This window comes from Ostrea edulis, chromosome 6 (assembly GCF_947568905.1).
Source record: "Ostrea edulis chromosome 6, xbOstEdul1.1, whole genome shotgun sequence".
Lineage (NCBI taxonomy): Eukaryota > Metazoa > Mollusca > Bivalvia > Ostreida > Ostreidae > Ostrea > Ostrea edulis.
In genome coordinates, this window is record NC_079169.1 from 58,819,263 (window position 1) to 58,837,388 (window position 18,126).

The following is an 18,126-nucleotide window of genomic DNA, read 5'->3' on the forward strand; positions in this document are numbered from 1 at the left end:
TCCATATCATACATGTATATTTCAGTGATAACACCAGCATTTAATTATTTCAAACACCTTTTAACCCCAAAACAGGCACATGAATGTGTATGAATATCACATGAATTTTGATAATTAAATGATTATTGTCTTGCAAGACAATAATTTGTCCTTATGTATTTCTATACACTAAAAGTGACAATCTCTTGTCATTTTATTAGGTTTCTCATGTTTTTGTACAGAATAAATATTATTATTAGGCATTAATATATATTCTTAATGAGAGATTTTGAATAAAAAGGTTGCCATCACTTTCACAGCTAATGCCCCTTTGACAAACTATATAGCATATCATAATTAACTTGCTGTTAATGAATATGTAACTCTTAAATTAGGTTAAGAGAATTTGATAACAAAGTGCAGAATATTATATTGTAAAATGTACAAAGGTGCAGTCTTGAAATTTATTAAACATAACAATAATATGATTTCACAAAGTGTATTAATCAGTAATTGACAGTATCACTTATACCATTCATAAATGCATTTTAACATAATGCATTTAGTACTACTGTGTGCTGGATTATTTTTCAACCCCATGTAAATAATGAATTACATTCAAGGGCAACAACTCTTCTAGACACATCACATTCTCTTCCATAGTCATAAGATATACCGGTACATCATCATTTAAACTAATGTGTTAACATGTGCATACCATAGGAAAAGATTTCACACACATATATCATAACCTATTATCCAATGTGGAGATGTACATGGACTCCAAAGTTTAAGATATTGTATATCTAAATATATGTTCATTTGAAATATTAATAAGTACAAATGTATAATGTCAGCTACAATATGAGTTGAGGATTTTTTTCAAGTTTTTCATAGCAAAATCATGATGGTATGTAAATCTATCCAAATACATAAGGGTCTTAGTACAGTTTCCAGCACATCCATTCATATTCCTGGTCATCCTATCTCCAACAATCTAGACATTACTTAGTTCTCTCAATGCCAAAACACATAGGACCGAGACTCTCTCCAACCCACTCTGTTCTATTGCTACCATCTTGATCTCATTCAAGTTTCTCCATTCTGCAATCTTTCTTTCTGCTTCTACTGTTCCTCTCCAGGTTGTTTTCGGTCTCTTAAATGCCCTCTTCCCTTCTGGTGTCCAACCTAACGCCATCTCACTGTCATTGTCACCTCCCCTCCATAGTCCTGGCTGCCACTTACTTCCCTGTTTTCCATAATTTTCTGCTACTTTATCCCCAGTATCCACTGCAACCATAACATTTTTGTCAAGAAACTTTTAATAAGACATCTAGAACAAGTGTTCAGTTTCGCAAGCCTTAACTAACGATGTTAATAAATAGGCCTGCAGGTCTCATGGCTCACCTGAACAGTTGGATTATTGTTGCAATCTATAACATTTTTGTCAAGAAACTTTTAATAAGACATCTAGAACAAAAGTTGTTCAGTTTTGCAAGATCTTTCGAACAACATCATGAAAAAGGCAAACGGGCCTCATGGTTTGCCTGAACAGTTTGATTAGTGTCACAATCAATAACTTTTTTCTCGAAAAACTTTTGATAAGATATGTAGAACAAAAGTTGTTCAGTTTTGCAAGATTTTTCAAACGATATCAAGAAAAAGGCCCACGGGCCTTATGACTCGCCTTAACAGTCTGATAAATGTCGCAATCAATAACTTTTTTCTCAAGAAAATTTTAATAGGACATTTACAACAAAATTTGTTCAGTTTTACGAGATATATCTAGAATGATATTTTAAAAAATAGGCCTCCGGGCGACATGACTCGCCTGATCAGTCTCGAATTTGTATCGCAGTAAATAACATTATTAACTTTTTTGTCGAAAAAAAGACTGACCCCTTTAATTAGTAGCCGAGAGCGGCAGAGATTGTTTAATTTATAACACTTAAATGATCAATATTTGTAAAACATTACCGAAGATAAATTGTACGTCTAGACAATATATTTGTATCATTATTGATGAACGAAAATCTCGGTCAAATTCTTATCTCATCACATCTAAAATTGGACGGAAGACCCACTCGTTGCTCGCAACGAGATCGCATCTAGTTATTATTATTATTATTCTTTTTCTCCGGTACTTTTTTGTCCGGTAGTGTTCTCAAAAACTACAAAAGGGATCGATATGAAACTTTCCAGGATAATAGTATAGCGTTTGTAGATGTGCATAGTGATAGTCATTTTGTCTGCACGTGCATGCACGCGCACTGCAATTTTGGTACAAAAAATGGAAAATCAGAATATTAAAGGGATCGATATGAAACCTAAATAGGATGATAGTATATCATTTGTAGATATGAAAAATGATAGTTATTTTGTCTTCACGCGCACGCATGCGCGTGCACGTGCATTACAAAATTTGTACACTAACTTTGGAATCAGTCTAACTTTTTTGTTGTTCATTGAAATGACTTGATATTCATATCATAGGTAGATATTGAGACCCTTAACTGATTTTCATGGTCAAAATTACCAATTTGCACGCGCATGCACTTCATTTTGATTGGATAGTACTAAAACGTCTGTAACTATCTTATTTACGAAGCGAATGAGATGATATTCACAGCATATGTAGACAATACGTGTATCTATATATTGGTGTAATAAAAAAGGCCAACTAACACGCGCATGCGCGTGCAATGTTTTTCAAATGTTCAGTTTTTAAAGGACAATAACGTTTTTGTTTTTCATCAAATTCTATTGATAATAATGGTTTAGATGTGTCTTGGTACTCCTTACAAATTGCTGTGGTTAGAATTACTGCTCAGCACGTGCATGCACGTGTGCTGAATTCTGATTGGACGATTTTAAAATCGCTATAACTTCCTTATATTTGGTGGAAACGTTGTGAAATTCACACTGTGGGTATATGATACACATGCCTGTTGAACGACATCAACCAAAATTCGGAATCATACACGCGTGCGCGTGTATGCGCGTGCAACGCTTTCTTTCATTTTTTTGGTACTGAAATGACCATACTGAACGTACTACATGTAATTAAAGGCTAAAATAAAATGATTTTTTGCTATAGATTCACAAGGACATCGCTTTTTAATTGGGGGAGGTTTGGGGAACATATGTAACGGTCCCCGTTACAATTAGAACTAGTTTTCATATAATTTTTCCATTTAACAAGCCTAAAAAATCTTGTATACAGATGCTTTGTGTTACCACCATGGTTTTGACCTTTAATTCTTATTGAATCTAATCTGGGTAGATCTACAGTTCACGCTTGCCTTTTATATTGCATCAAAATTATTTGCCTGCATCATTAAAATTGCATGTGATGCACGTTATACGTATAAATTACACCTTCTTTGAAAAGTAACATAAAATCAAATGCCATAGTAAAAAAAAAGATAATATGGTAGATCCATGAAAGTAGGTTCAAAGTAGCTAATCACCTCCATTATGATAGGATAAACTTCCTGAAGCTGGAATATTACAAAATTTTACTTATTAGATTTAGAGTTTGATACAATTTTTTTAATAGATAAAAAACACCCTAGACATTTGTTCCTTACATTTATATTTACTAGTACCTTAATTTGCTAATTAATACATGTATGTTTACTACATTCTTTGGTTGTGTGGCACTAGCATCTATTGTTTTCAAGATAAAAGATCTCCAACACCAGGGACTGAATCTTCAATTTATGCCATAAAGTAGTAGTTAGGAGAAACAAGTAATGTATAAATTCACTTCATTAAAGAAAAAGTAATTAGTTAGTATGATCTATCTCTGAATACCATAGAGGCATAGCAGGGTTGGGCAGTTAAAACCGCCCCCGGTTTTAACCAGTGGATTTAACCGTCCCGGTCAATACTCCCCAAGTGGTCAATAATGGTCAATTGTGATTTAAACTGTCCATTTTCCTATTTTTGTACATTTCTTGCAAAGATAAAGATAAAGTAAGTCTTTTCATTATATGGATCAATTATTGATTAATATTTTTCATTAGATAATCAAATGTAATTTCATAAGTTTAATATATTTGGTTTGCTAAAACTGACCGAAATATCTTCAGTACCTACCAGAGGGTCACAGTTCTATAACATAGCTTGATTATTGGAGACAGGCCTCTTAATACATGTACCTGTACAGATTAAGAATAAAAGGTAGCTGGACATTACCTGAGCCCAGGAAGCAGAGTGGACAGATGTTAATAAGCATAGGCTGGGACCAGAGATGACCAGTGTACCTGTTATTGTTATGAAAACATCACTAACCCACCCTCAAATGTTTATTCAACAGTATTCAACAGTTAAAATGAAGATTGATGAAACAATACTTATACTAAGGTAGTTCTTGTTAAATCAAGGAATTTGAACAATTTTTTTTTTACATCTTCCCCAATTCAACAAAGTCATTTGTACATTATTTATGTAATATTATGACTTATAAGTATATTATGTATACCAAAAAATTTTCAATCGACTAGAATTAACCAGTTTTAACCAGTATTGACCACCGGTCTCATATCTACCACTTTTTTGCCAACCCTGCCCCGGGCATAGACATATAACAGATATATGTTATTCGTTATATGTCTATGTGAATACATACTGCAACTTTGCAATCTGAACAATTAAACATATACACATTTATATAATTATACAAGTCCACATTGCTCTTTTTCCAGCCAATTGTGCATTTACTAGTTCTGGTATACATGCTATAACTGATGAATTTGATTACATCCCTCGGGGCCCCCCCATTTTCATCTCAACACTTTAGCCCCCTCCCTCCCTCCCCCCCCCCCCCCCCCCCCCCCCCTGTTGATGTGCGCATGTGCACTCCCCCAAATCAATGTCTACTTTCCGATTTCTTGTTGGGGGTTGGACGAAAATACAATGATCATCTCGATGTAATTGGATTGTGAAACCAGTAGGATAATTTGGTTCAGACAGTGAGTTTTGCATTTCATTCATGCATAGAATAGCCCCAATCTGATTAAAATCAGCTCCTCGATCCGCTCCTTTATTTCTTTTGATTTGTCGCTACTCGAGTAGCGACAAATCAAAAGAAATAAAGGAGCGGATCGAGGAGCTGATTTTAATCAGATTGAGAATAGCCCCATGCCCCACTTACCTGATCTCACCTCTGATATGTCCAGGGATCTATGTTTGCCCTACTTTCAGTTTTGTATTCTTCACGGGATTTATGCGATTAATCGTTGTTCATTATTTTCACTGGTCTACATAACGGTAAGAAATAAATAAAGAAGTTTTTCCTTCAACGTATCCGCTTCGTTTGTTTATTGCCGCCATTGCGCACTAGCATTCCGGATAAATACTAACTACCGGATACGTCTCTTTCATTTAGCTCATTTCCGCGCGAGACCATGGGTTGTTTTCATCTGCCCGTGTAGCACATTCTTTTATTTGTCAGTTACGGAAATGGCCGAGTTGTTACGATTGCATAGCGCAGTGACTTTTAGCTATGACGTCACAGCCTACTGCACTACGTTACGATATGTGGTGAAGTATGAAGCGCGAGGACTTACGTACTAAGGCTAAGTGACTTTCCGATTTAGTCTGGTACCCGCCCCCGCCACTCATTATATTATCTTCACCTTAGTCTCGTGCAACCAGACGCTCTGCTCGTAGGGGATTTGCGGAGACAGCCGAGTGTATGGTTGAACGAGACTATCTTCACCTTAGTCTTGGAGGGGGACCAGACTATATTCACCTTTCATCATCCGGAACACCTCGGGCCTTTCACCGTGTTTTTCGGTGAATGCGGGTGGTTTCGTCCCAATTACATATTCGCACCTAGTGGATTCTTAAATTACAGAATAAACAGTATATTAAAGATGTGCGAATCAAATAACATGATTATGCCATCAAAATGAACATACCTTGGGCGTCGGTAAATTTTAGCATTCATGCCCTAATTTCGATTCTATTCAATTGCTCGTCGTTAACGGAGAGTATGCACTAATCAATCGTTCCGACCACTGTTGCTACATACTCAATGGGGGCGAAACTACTCGGGACGAATCCACTTGGGGCGTACAGGTAAAGGTGCGAATCTACTAGGTGCAAATATGTAATGGGGACGAAACCACCCGTCACCTTTTTCGGTGATCAAAGACTGGCGGGGGCGGGGACCAGACTACTTCAGCTCTCTACAGGAAAGGCCCGAGAAGTTACGATGGGCAGTAATCACGTGTCTTTCTCTTGCGCTGAACACGTTTCCGGTAAGACATGCGAGAAAAACGTGGTCCAAGAAAATGGACAAATAATCTATTAATTCACTATTTATTTCACAATTTACTTAGCGAAATGCAACTTTTGATTTTTATATATATTTTAGAATTCTTTAACATATCACATTCGCAATGTAAAGAGAAATTTAGATTTATTAAATAGGGGGGGGGGGGGGGTATCGAAATGAATGGCATCCTGTGCAGGCGCGGCGCTTGAGTCTAATTTATAAACCTACGTGAGTCTGCTTACACAAATCTGTATTTATCTCTGTATTCTTTCTGTATATATTTAGACGCAAGCGCCGTGAAATGTATTAAAAATATTTACACTGTTTAACAATTTGTTAAATTTTCATACAATGTCAATTTCATATTGCTGCCACTGTTGTTGACTGAAGGTAACGTGTTGGTAAATAATTGATTGCTATGATGTTCTGTATGTTAGCAATATATTAGGGCTGAAACTATACGCTCCCTTCACGATACGATACACATTTTCAGTCGAATTGCAATACTTATGTCACAAATCAATCACAGGGGCTTCTTACCTATTTTGTTCTCAATCTATATATAAATACATGTATCTAACAAGGGATGAGACGAAAATAGGATACTGGTTGTAAACAAAGCTCAAAATCACCTTAGTTCCGAGAAACAGATCGAATCTCCCTCTTCAAAGGGGGTTAAACATCTCCTAAAACAACTTCAAAGCAGTCCAATCCTTTCCTATTTAATTCAATGAGTTTTATAGACGAAAATAATTCAGGCTGTCTGCATTGTCGTTGATCATGCACAGGAAAAGATAACTCGGCCAAAATCCGATTGAAATCCGGATTTTCACTACTCCATACAGACATGGCCACACAGTTTACTAGTCCGACATGTTTTTTACTAGTCTCAGACTTGCGGACTTGAAGTAATTTCAAACCCTGTCTTATTATGCTCCCTTCAAAGAAAAGGGGCATCAAACTTGGTACTCTGGTACATCTTAAGGAGTAGATGACCCTTATAAAATATTGGGTTCATATGGTCAAGGGTTAAGCTAGACATAGTAACATATTGTCTCATATATTTTAAGAATCATTTGCTTGATTAACACCAAATTGGTACACTGGATAACATGGTCAGTCCACTCTGGGAATGGGAAGATGTCTGCTCAGACAATATCTTGAATTGGTTTAATTTAAATGATGCATTTGTATAACCCTTTTTAGTTTTGCACCATGGGGGGATATATGTTTTACAAACATTTCTTGTTTTCTAATGATATTAATAAATCAATTTTTCTTTGATCATTTCTGCCACGTATCAAAATTTTAAAAATTATTTTGGAATCTGTAACCACTGGTGAAATATAACAGTAATCAATTTATGCTTGACCTGGGCCAAAATAATAATATTGTTTGTTTCCCCTCGCCCGACCAAGTCGGAGAAAGCCACACCGACCCAAAGTGTTTATTCTGTTATTCTGGCGAAGTTTTTTTTTTTACGGAAAATTTCAGGGGTTTTTTTTTTTATTATTTCCAGAAAATTTCAGGGTTGTTTCAGGTACAAATCAGTATTGTATACTATAATGACCAGAATTTTCTATTTCTTCGTTGGTTTCGATCATAATGATAAAAATATATATATATATATTGTACACATAGAGGTGGTCTGCTAGATTAAGATTGAGAAATGTAGTCTACATGAGAAGTGAGTAGACCAGAAACTCCGTGGTGTCCTGGTGTGAAAGTTGTGTTCTTTAGTAGGGAAAAGTGTTGATATATCGGAGGGGTGTGAATATTTTAGACAGTCAATAAGAAGCATTATATCTGTGTTCTCAGTTTAAATTTATTTCCGAACTTGATATATTTACAAACTGGAAAACACTAAATTATATGCCCATATGTAACTTGGCTCTGATTGGTTGATTTAAATACATGACATATAAAAAATGCCAGCATCCATTTTGTTTGATCGGTAAAATCAAGTCCTGTTGAAACACTTTCAAGTAAAGGTTAGATCTACTGATATGATTAAAAACAATTAAACAAAATCACTACCACATATGAATTAATGTGCAAAAACAAAAAGCATAAAATGCCAGTGAACCACAAAATAAAAGGCAGCAACCGAATTTATTAACTGTCTAACGTAACATTAAGTGTTAATATGTGGCATAAATAGCAGGAAAAATCCTATGCAACCCAAATGTTTGTCAAATCAACAGTTATACATGTACAATATGTCAATGTTCCGTGGTTAGATAATGAGCATTTCCGAAATACATTGAGTACTGTCCGAAATATCAGCACCTTCCCCTAAATGTGGCGATTAAAGAAGAACTTTATGGAAGAACCAACTTTACGAGTTTGACGAAGAAATGTGGAATGATGTGCTTCATGACGTTTTAGTATTAGGTTTTGTTAATGGTCATGGGAATTTTATACTATATAAAATTCTGGCAGCTAAAAAAAACTTTTTACCTACCTACTGACCCTCCTCTGAAACTTGGGGTTGGGAGAGGGGGAAACAAACATATGTTTAGATATGATCTCACGATTGTTTACGCTTAACCAACAATTGAACATAGTGTGCAATAATATCAAAATATTTTTCTTTTGACAGGTTTGTCTTTAAATTGCATTTATAGCTATCCCTGTGCCACATCAAGATGGTCAAGGAAGACAAGCCCACCTGGAAGTCAAACTACTTCTTGAAAATAGCAGTAAGTAAGCCTGTAGCTGACAAGTTCAGATCTATGTAGATAATTTAAAATTTCTTCAAGATATCTTTTGGGAGCGATAACATTGATAAAATTTCCACTTGCAATGGTGACTGGTGTTGACAATAGATCATGCAAGAAATTTGAGAATATTTGATACTTAATTGATAAAACATCAAAACTGACTACCAGATCTCATGTATATATTGTCCAAATGAAAAACTTTGTTGTCCAAAATATTTTTACTCTTAATACACCTTTCAACCAGTAATTTTAATTATCTCCTTTTTAATACGGGGTCGACATCAATCAGTGAATCTTCCAGTCTACCAAATGTAAAAACTAGGTTACAACTGTGAATTATACAAAGCCTGGGTTGCCTAACCCTGGGACATTATTGTAATTGATGGCAAAAAAAGCCCATATGTCAAAGTTATGGATAAGAAAATTACAGAGGCCAAGGTAGAGAAATAAATCTTCTCACCTCAAAATAGCAGACAAGTGATGTGCGCTTTCGGAGATGTGTTGATACGTGTTTATGATGAAAATAAAATAAAATTAGAAATAACGCGTTTCAAAAGTGTAACAAATTAGTTTGTAGTCAATAAAAGTGAAGATAACAAAAGTCATCAATCTTACAACCCTTTGTTTGAATCGTATTCTCTAAAACGCTTGCCTGTGAGTTATGAGCATTAATACAGGGAAGATATCCTAATGTGTATGTATGACTGGTAAGTATAACTCATTCATAAAATTGAAACTTGATTACAAATTTTTCAATTTCCTACTGAAATAATCACTTGCCTCATCAGGCAAGTGTGATTTGAGTTTCACTTGTCCGAACAGGGTTTTCACTTGCCTCAGGTAATCGGACAACCGTTAATGTTGATCCCTGCAACAGAACTTTGTGAAACTTTGTAGTTAATAAGGAAACATAGTGTAGAGGTGAATATTCCCAGGAAATTCTGATTCAGTTATTTTTCTTGGAGTTATGCCCCTTTTGAACTTGGAATTTCGAGCCTGTCTGTCCTGTTCTTGCAATAATGCATAGCATTACAGGGATTTATCTAGGTTGTTTTTACTACCGGTAAAAGGTACCTTTTCCCTTTGGTAACAAATTGATAATTCCCCTTCCACAGATAAAAAAATCCCATTCATTTGTAGAAACTTCACAAAATTGTATAAGAATTTTCAACAAAAATTATTTTTTTAATATTCTAAGTCATTTTAGACTTACAGTCTTACAATATAGATGAAATGAGTAATCATTCACATTATATGACTGTTATAATCTGTGGATATTATATTCCATGGATATCCCCATACCTGGAAGGTCATGACGACACTCAAAAATTCCCTTTGAATATAAAATGGGTAGTAACATCTAAATGCTGGATAAATCCCTGCATTACCATTCATTATGTGAGGCATTGTCAAGCTGTGTTGGAGCTTGGGGTATGTGAGCTTGCTCACTTTTTCTTACATTGTTTACAGCTATGGTGAAATAACATTAAATTGTTCTTGGAATGTTTTGATGCAGATAGTATTGTTTCACAAAAAGTTATCATGGCATTCAATAATTCCATAGAATACAAAGGCCTTGGGTGGGAATATTTCCTGACATTCAGTCCGTAACCTTCATTATAATGTTTTTTAATAGTTTAGAGGTATTCATTTGCTTACATGAAGTGTTTATGCCCACCATTATTTATAAATAGATCTGATGTCACAACAGGGATTTTTTTAGGGTCTTTAGGGGGCCGAAATAAGGCCCCATTCCCAATGCTAAAAAGCGGGTATTTTTCCCAATTTTTTCTTTGAAATTCCCAAACAATGAAAACAAATCAAGCAGGGTAGCCAAATCATTCATAAATTTTCTTCAAAGGCCCACAAGGTATAATGCATCTAAGAGGGGAGGAGGGTGTAAAATAATTTCAAGTACAAGGGTATGTTTCCTTTCGTTCTGGTACTTTAGTCTAACAGTCATTATTTTTGTATCATATACAACATTGACATTGATCACATTGATTTTTAGTCTCTTCTCCATCCCCCATTTTTTTCTCAATACTCAAATTGCTGTTCATAATGTCTATGTTCCTGCTCATGGTTTCTCCTCCATACCATGCAGTACATTAAGGGAGAGGAGTGGGGGTGTAATTTAAAGTATTTTTAATTTGGGGAGCTGGGGAGACATTTATTTTGAACATGAATGATATTTGTAATAATTGAGAATTAATGTTTTGTAGAGCCTGTTGGATGAATATCCGAAAGCCTTCATTGTAAATGCCGATAATGTTGGATCGAAACAGATGCAGCAGATCCGTCAGGCACTGCGAAATAAAGCCAGTAAGTTGTTTAGGTTAGATTTATTTTGGCAAGGTTGATTTAATGTTATACTTTTTTCACAATTAACTCTGAAATGTTTCTCTGGATGATTAAGTAAAGAAATTGTTATACCCCACTTGCAGAGGGTATAATCGTATAATGTTTTTGACGTGTCCATTTCTTATCAGCGCAACTCCTCCGAGACCACTCAACAGAATTTCATGAAACTCTGTAGTTAGTATGGACACACTGTAGATATGCGTATTCCCAGGAAATTCTAATTCAATAATTTTTTTGGCGTTATGCCCCTTTTGAACTTAGAATTTCGAGTCCATCTGTCCTGTTCTTGCTGTAATGCATAGCATTACCATTCATTATGCGAGGCATTGTCAACCAATGTTGGGAGTGTGGGGTATGTGAGCTTGCTCACTTTTGCTTTCTTTCATTTCCACAACTTTTACAATAATGAATGCATCAGTCATAAGGAAATTAAGACTTACTTGATGTTAATACATTTTCTTATGTTCCTGGGTTTAAGTTATAAGTAGCCCCAAAAAATTGTTTTATCTTTATTAATGGTAGAAAAAAATGAAAAGCCAAAGTCTGAAAATTTCGATCAATTAGTAAACACATTTTGTTTCTTGGAAAGAATTTTGTCATAGTTAACAAGATTATTGTTCTTGATATCAACATAAAGACATTTTTTAATGAGTAAAAAGTGAAATGTCAAAAAACTTTTAGAGAAACAAAATATTGGTTTACAAATTATTCCAAGTTTGGATTTTTTTCTACCACCAACACCCAATTCAAACCTGGAACAGGAAACATATTTAAATGTATGAACAGAGAGCAAGTGTTGATTTCCTTATGAAAAATGCATTCATTAATGTTTAAGTTATGAAATTGAGTAAGTCCAGGCATATTTGAATCCAAGCATTTCAGCATTTACATGTTTTCTAGTATCAAAGTGAAGGTTTGCAAAGAGAAGTATGTAGGCTCTGTCTGTCCACTTCTATAAAGAAAATAGTTATAGGTTAGCTGTGGACTGTACTACTTAAACTAGAAACTCTGATCACCAATGATGCCATACAAAAATTTTAGGGTTCATAATGGGGAGGGGAGGGTTATAAGAGATTTTCAACTCCCTCCTGCAGATGTTTTTTTTTATTCTAGATTACAGAAGCCTTCCAACAAATGTAAATTTCATATGTTGCTGGTGTGCACTAGCCATTGCTTGAATAACAAAGAATGGTAATATCTATGATCGAGCTCGGAGCATGTAAATTGATAAGTGGCATTCAGAGTTTAGTGGACTGTTGGAAATGTGAAAACATGTTTATGTAATACTCTCAGAATGCATGTTTAAGCATACCATAGTTGATGACAGCGCAACATGTGACTCGTTAGTTTGTAGAATATACATGTGATACTTCAAACACCAGTTAATACAGTAGAATATCTTTTCAGTTGTGTTGATGGGGAAAAATACCATGATGAGAAAAGCCATCAGAGGCCACATGGATAAAAACCCACTACTGGAAAAGTAAGTAATGATATAGGGTTAAAACCGTGTAGTTTAGATTGGAATGTGGTATATTTTTCCTTTCTCGAGTTCAGAGCAGTATAGGACTGATTTGTATCTACTTTTATAATGGGAAAGGCAACCCCAACCACATTGTTGCTTTTATGAATAAAGTATTACTTGGGTCAATTCAACTTAATTGATAAGATTATCATGCCCGCCCGCCCCTCAAAAATCGGCCCACCTGGATCTTTTTATTTTGCGAAACTTGCGATTTCCAGAAAACTTTCATATCTGACTCCGGTGTATACACTTCTTGATTACATTTCCGGTATAGCAATGTGAAAAGCAACATGAAGTAAATAGATATGGTTTTCTTAATTTCTCGCTTTCTTGCGGGCGTTAATGAAAGGAAGGGATTAATGTTTTTCATATCTTAAAAAAGTTTGGTATCTTTCAGCGTTTGAAATTAAAGCGTAACCTGGAATTCGTCTGTGAAATAAGCATAGATTGATATTCATCTAGCATTAAATGATGCACTTCTGTTGATAAAAACTCTGTCTTTAATGTTTTTCTCTGAAATAAAAAAAAAAATCCTCCCACCCACCCCATATGTTTTGGTGACCTTGGATGATAATCTATTAATCAATTTGAATAGGCTGTACTGATAATGTAAATGACAGTCTTTTAACAACAAAAATCCTTGCTTAACGATTAAATCAATGTTAATCTATCATATATATTTTTTAATTACCCACCGCTAAGAGAGAGGCCATTGAAGTTTAATTTATGATGTAACACCGTCAGTCCCAGTTTATTTCACCAGCAGAACTGTAAATATGACAAGTCACAAAAACTTCAGTTTGAAGCCGTATGAATTTGAGTTCGTTCTTTTGCCAAAAGAAATTAAGAAAAGAAGACATTCAGTTAAGTCGTTGACCAGGCAGATGGTACACATGTCTCGAACCTCAACTTGTCATCATGCAAATGATAGGTGTACAGTTTACACAGTTTTCTTTTCAGATGACTTGGTTGGGTCAGGAATTAATTTTTTTTTTTTTTTTTTTTTTTTTTTTTTTTTAACAACTTTTTTCACATCTCCCCTTTGCATTGATGTAATTAACTGCTTGACAGAAAGGCTGCAACCTATTTATTTTTAAAATCTACCACACGCACATCTTTGATGAATCTCATAAAAACCGGAACAGGCGGTGTGACATCAAAATTATTGATTTTTGTGGTCTTGAATACTAAAAGAGTTCCACATCATGGCAGCCTCTATAGATAGTGGGAATTTCATATATATTTTTTGCATTTTTATATTAGTACTGAAGCTTATCTAGGTCATATATCAACAGAATAGTATGACAAATTTTTATCATATAATGAATCCTATCATTTATCATGTAAAAAAAAAAAAAAAAATGGGTTGCCTTTTCCTTTCAAATCAAAGGAAGATCAGGCTCAAAAATCACACATTTGCTTCGCTGTAATCATAAAGCAAAATTGAGGAAAGATTCCAGATCACATCGATCAGAGTAAGGATTTTTTGAAAGGTATTGTAAGAGAACGATAAGTTTTTAAAAGAAAAACTTTAGTTTAATGTTTGTTGTTTAAATGTTAAATAAAAAGAATTGTGCTGTATTTCGTTATGTCGTGTATTGAAAATATTCACAGGGATAAGAAAGAAAGAACCCAAATCATCAATGGATATTTCTTATTGTTCATAAGGTTTCACTCGGGGATGACTATTTCAGCTCTACAGAGATGCTGTACTACAGTGTAAAAATTGGAAAGGGGGGGGGGGGGGGTGTCAAGTAAAGTTGCAGAAATGAGTTTGTAGAATGTATAATTTTGGTTTTTAAAATACTTCAGACTTCTGCCCCACATTAAGAACAACATTGGCTTGGTGTTTTTGAAAGGTGAACTGGTGGAGACCAGAGATCTTCTCTTGGCCAACAAGGTAATTGTATGATTTAATATCCTGTAGCTTTAAAGATGGAGGCAGGCATTTCAGAAGTTGTTAAAACTGTTCATATAGAAGATTCAAAACACTTTGAAACATTCAACTTGCGCACTTCATACCTTCTTGAATAGGTACCCCATCAATTCTGTCGGAGAATGAAAAATGTATCATAATGATGTTGAGGAAAATTTATTAGTTTTCTTTTTTACATAAAATATGGCTAGCGATAATGGAGATGCCGTATAGTTTTCCAAAGGTGTGAAGATTTATACATGTAGATAAGGATTTGTGTCATGTAGATAAGGATTTGTGTCAAGTTCTATATATGCTCAAAGCTACTGATGGGATTTAAATGTCAATTTCTGCTTTTTACTACTTCCACCACCCACAATTTTATTTTCCACAACCACACCTACACAACTAAATTCATAAACAGGATACCTCATGATAGTATATTTTACAAATCACGTATTTTGATTCACTCTGTCATCAAAATATTGGTAATGAATACTATGTCATCAAAATATTGGTAATGAATACAAAATATTGGTAATGAATACTATGTCATCAAAATGGTAGTAATGAATACTATGTCATCAAAATGGTGGTAATGAATACTATGTCATCAAAATGGTGGTAATGAATACTACTATGTGGGAATAAATTACTATTTACTGTTCACCTCGGAAGTGTTGAATTAGAAACAAAGATAATTAGATTAAATAATGTGTCATGCATTGCATCTTTGGATGCACAGGGGCTAAGCCATTTTTGGGCCCGAGCTCTGTGACACCATAGATCTAGAATATTTAGGCATTTGAAGCAAGTGGGTAGTTTTTTATCTGTGTCAGAGTTAGACCTCTATGTTTATGGTATCACAGAGTTCGGGCCCAAAACATTCTTTAGTGATTTAACTAAACATGAACTTTACATTTTCTGATTTTTTGTGAATTGTATCAATTTATCACAAATGTTAATATGGGGGGGGGGGGGGGGGGGGGGGTATGGTTATCGTTTTAATCCTAGTTATTAACTTTCTTGACTTGACCATTTTGAATTTTTACTTGTAAGCAAAATAAAATCAATAGCACAGATTAAACTCTATTTGGAATATTTTCCAGTAGTAAAACAAAAAGGCTAGGAAGGTAGTGCTTTTACAGTAGTACCCTCTGAATGGTTGATATTCAAGTAATTTAATCATTTGCGTGTTACTTTTCATGAAATTTTTAGCATGTATAATTCAGCTGGATGATCTGTTGTAGGTGAAAGCACCAGCAAAGGCAGGTGCCCTTGCTCCCCTGGATGTTAAAGTGCCAGCCCAGGCCACCACACTGGGGCCTGAGAAGACCTCCTTCTTCCAGGCTCTGCAGATTCCCACCAAGATTACCAGAGGATGCATTGAAATCTTGGTCAGTATATCTTAAATTTGTTTCATAAAAGAAGAACATCTATCACAGATCATTTTTGCTGCAAGTAAAACATCATATTTTTCATTTGCAGATACTGTAGGTATAAGTACAATTTCCTTGATTATGATGACATTGTATATGATATATTGTAGAATGAAGTGCATCTGATTAAAGCTGGTGACAGAGTTGGGTCATCTGAGTCCACTCTCCTCAACATGTTGGGCATCTCTCCATTTTCCTATGGACTTATCATTGAAAAAGGTTTGTGTTGATAATCAAATCTTTCTTATGATTAATGATTTTTAATTGAAATCATCCCAGGATGAATCAACAACATGTTGCGAGTTCTGGTCGCCAAAGTATCAGAACCAGAAATGGTTGAACCCACTGATGCTTGACTGGAACATAGACCAACAAACTGCCATGTATGGCTGTCTGAGGGTGATTATCAAGAATTCATAGCACACGTACCAATATCTTATGCACTTAGTTTATTTAGATGTACAGGCAACTCGAGATGACTTGCCCTTGAATTTGTCCAGGTGATCGAAATGCGGTTCTCCAGACTCCTGAAAACACGCATTCTATAAGATTTGTGTCCTGTATAGTCTGGTATCAATCAGTCGGATGTTTTGCATACTAGTACCACAGACTGCAGTATAATGCTACAGGAAATTGCTGATGCTTAATCAGGCAATCCTCTGTTCAGTTTCTTTTGATTTTTACATATTACGTAATATATATTTTTTCTACATGTATAAGAATCTAATCTATTACTGCTTAGCCTTAAGAACATGGGGGCTATATATTCATACAGACTCCATTATGACATCCCCACTGTTTATCAATAGCAAATGTAAATACTTCATCTCCTACCAAAAAGTAGACCAATGTACATCTCAAGTGTAAGAAATACAAATACATACAAATGTACACCCAAGTATAAGAAATACAAATACATACAAATGTACACCCAAGTATAAGAAATACAAATGTACACCTCAGGTATAAGAAATACATACAAATGTACACCTCAAGTATAAGAAATACAAATGTACACCTAAGTATAAGAAATACAAATGTACACCTCAAGTATAAGAAATACAAATACATACAAATGTACACCTCAAGTATAAGAAATACAAATACATACAAGTGTTCACCTCAGGTATAAGAAATACACAAATATATACCTCAAGTATAAGAAATGCAAATGTACACCTCAAGTATAAGAAATACAAATGTACACCTAAGTATAAGAAATACAAATATTCACCTCAAGTATAAGAAATACAAATGTTCACCTAAGTATAAGAAATGCAAATGTACATCTCGAGTATAAGAAATAAAATACATACAAATGTACACCTCAGGTATAAGAACTACAAATGTACACCTCAAGTATAAGAAATACAAATACATACAAATATACATCTCGGGTATAAGAAATACAAATGTACACCTCAAGTATAAGAAATTTAAATACATACAAATGTACACCTCAAGTATAAGCAAATACAAATACATACAAATGTACACCTCAAGTATAAGAAATACATACAAGTAGACCTGTGATGAATATTTAGTTGTTGTGAGTTCTGGTCGCCAAAGTATCAGAACCAGAAATGGTTGAACCCACTGATGCTTGACCGGGATGTAGACCAACAAACTGCCATGTATGGCTGTCTGAGGACTAACTAGAAATAGATGGGAGCATTGCTTGTTGGTAAAGTTTTGAGGTTTTTAATGAAAGAAGCGTTATTTTAGTAGAATTAACTGTAATTTCTTTCTTTCTTTGTGACAGTGTATGACTCTGGAACCATTTTTGAGCCGGAAGTTTTGGACATCACTGATGAAGATATTAGGGATAAGTTCATGATGGTGAGATAAATTGTAACACAGCTTTCAGGAGACAGAAGTCTTTCCCATGCTGTAAACAA

General features: G+C 34.8%; 1 protein-coding gene and 1 long non-coding RNA gene across 2 annotated transcripts in view; one reads left to right on the plus strand and one right to left on the minus strand.

Annotated features, from left to right (window-relative positions):
* Positions 1-429: 429 nt before the first annotated feature.
* On the minus strand, positions 430-5,400 carry LOC125653660 (uncharacterized). Its single transcript, XR_007362007.2, has 2 exons — positions 5,138-5,400; positions 430-1,269 (listed from the first exon to the last, which is right to left on the minus strand). It is a non-coding gene; the product is annotated as an uncharacterized LOC125653660 (long non-coding RNA).
* Positions 5,401-5,516: 116 nt separating this feature from the next.
* LOC125683508 (60S acidic ribosomal protein P0-like) overlaps positions 5,517-18,126 on the plus strand; it is a 13,349-nt gene continuing 739 nt past the window's right edge. The window contains exons 1-8 of the mRNA XM_048924739.2: positions 5,517-6,248; positions 8,868-8,967; positions 11,211-11,310; positions 12,757-12,832; positions 14,687-14,774; positions 16,040-16,186; positions 16,339-16,447; positions 17,991-18,067. Of these exons, the coding sequence (XP_048780696.1) occupies positions 8,914-8,967; positions 11,211-11,310; positions 12,757-12,832; positions 14,687-14,774; positions 16,040-16,186; positions 16,339-16,447; positions 17,991-18,067 (651 nt within the window). The 5' untranslated portion in view covers positions 5,517-6,248; positions 8,868-8,913. The remainder of the gene's footprint in view (positions 6,249-8,867; positions 8,968-11,210; positions 11,311-12,756; positions 12,833-14,686; positions 14,775-16,039; positions 16,187-16,338; positions 16,448-17,990; positions 18,068-18,126) is intronic.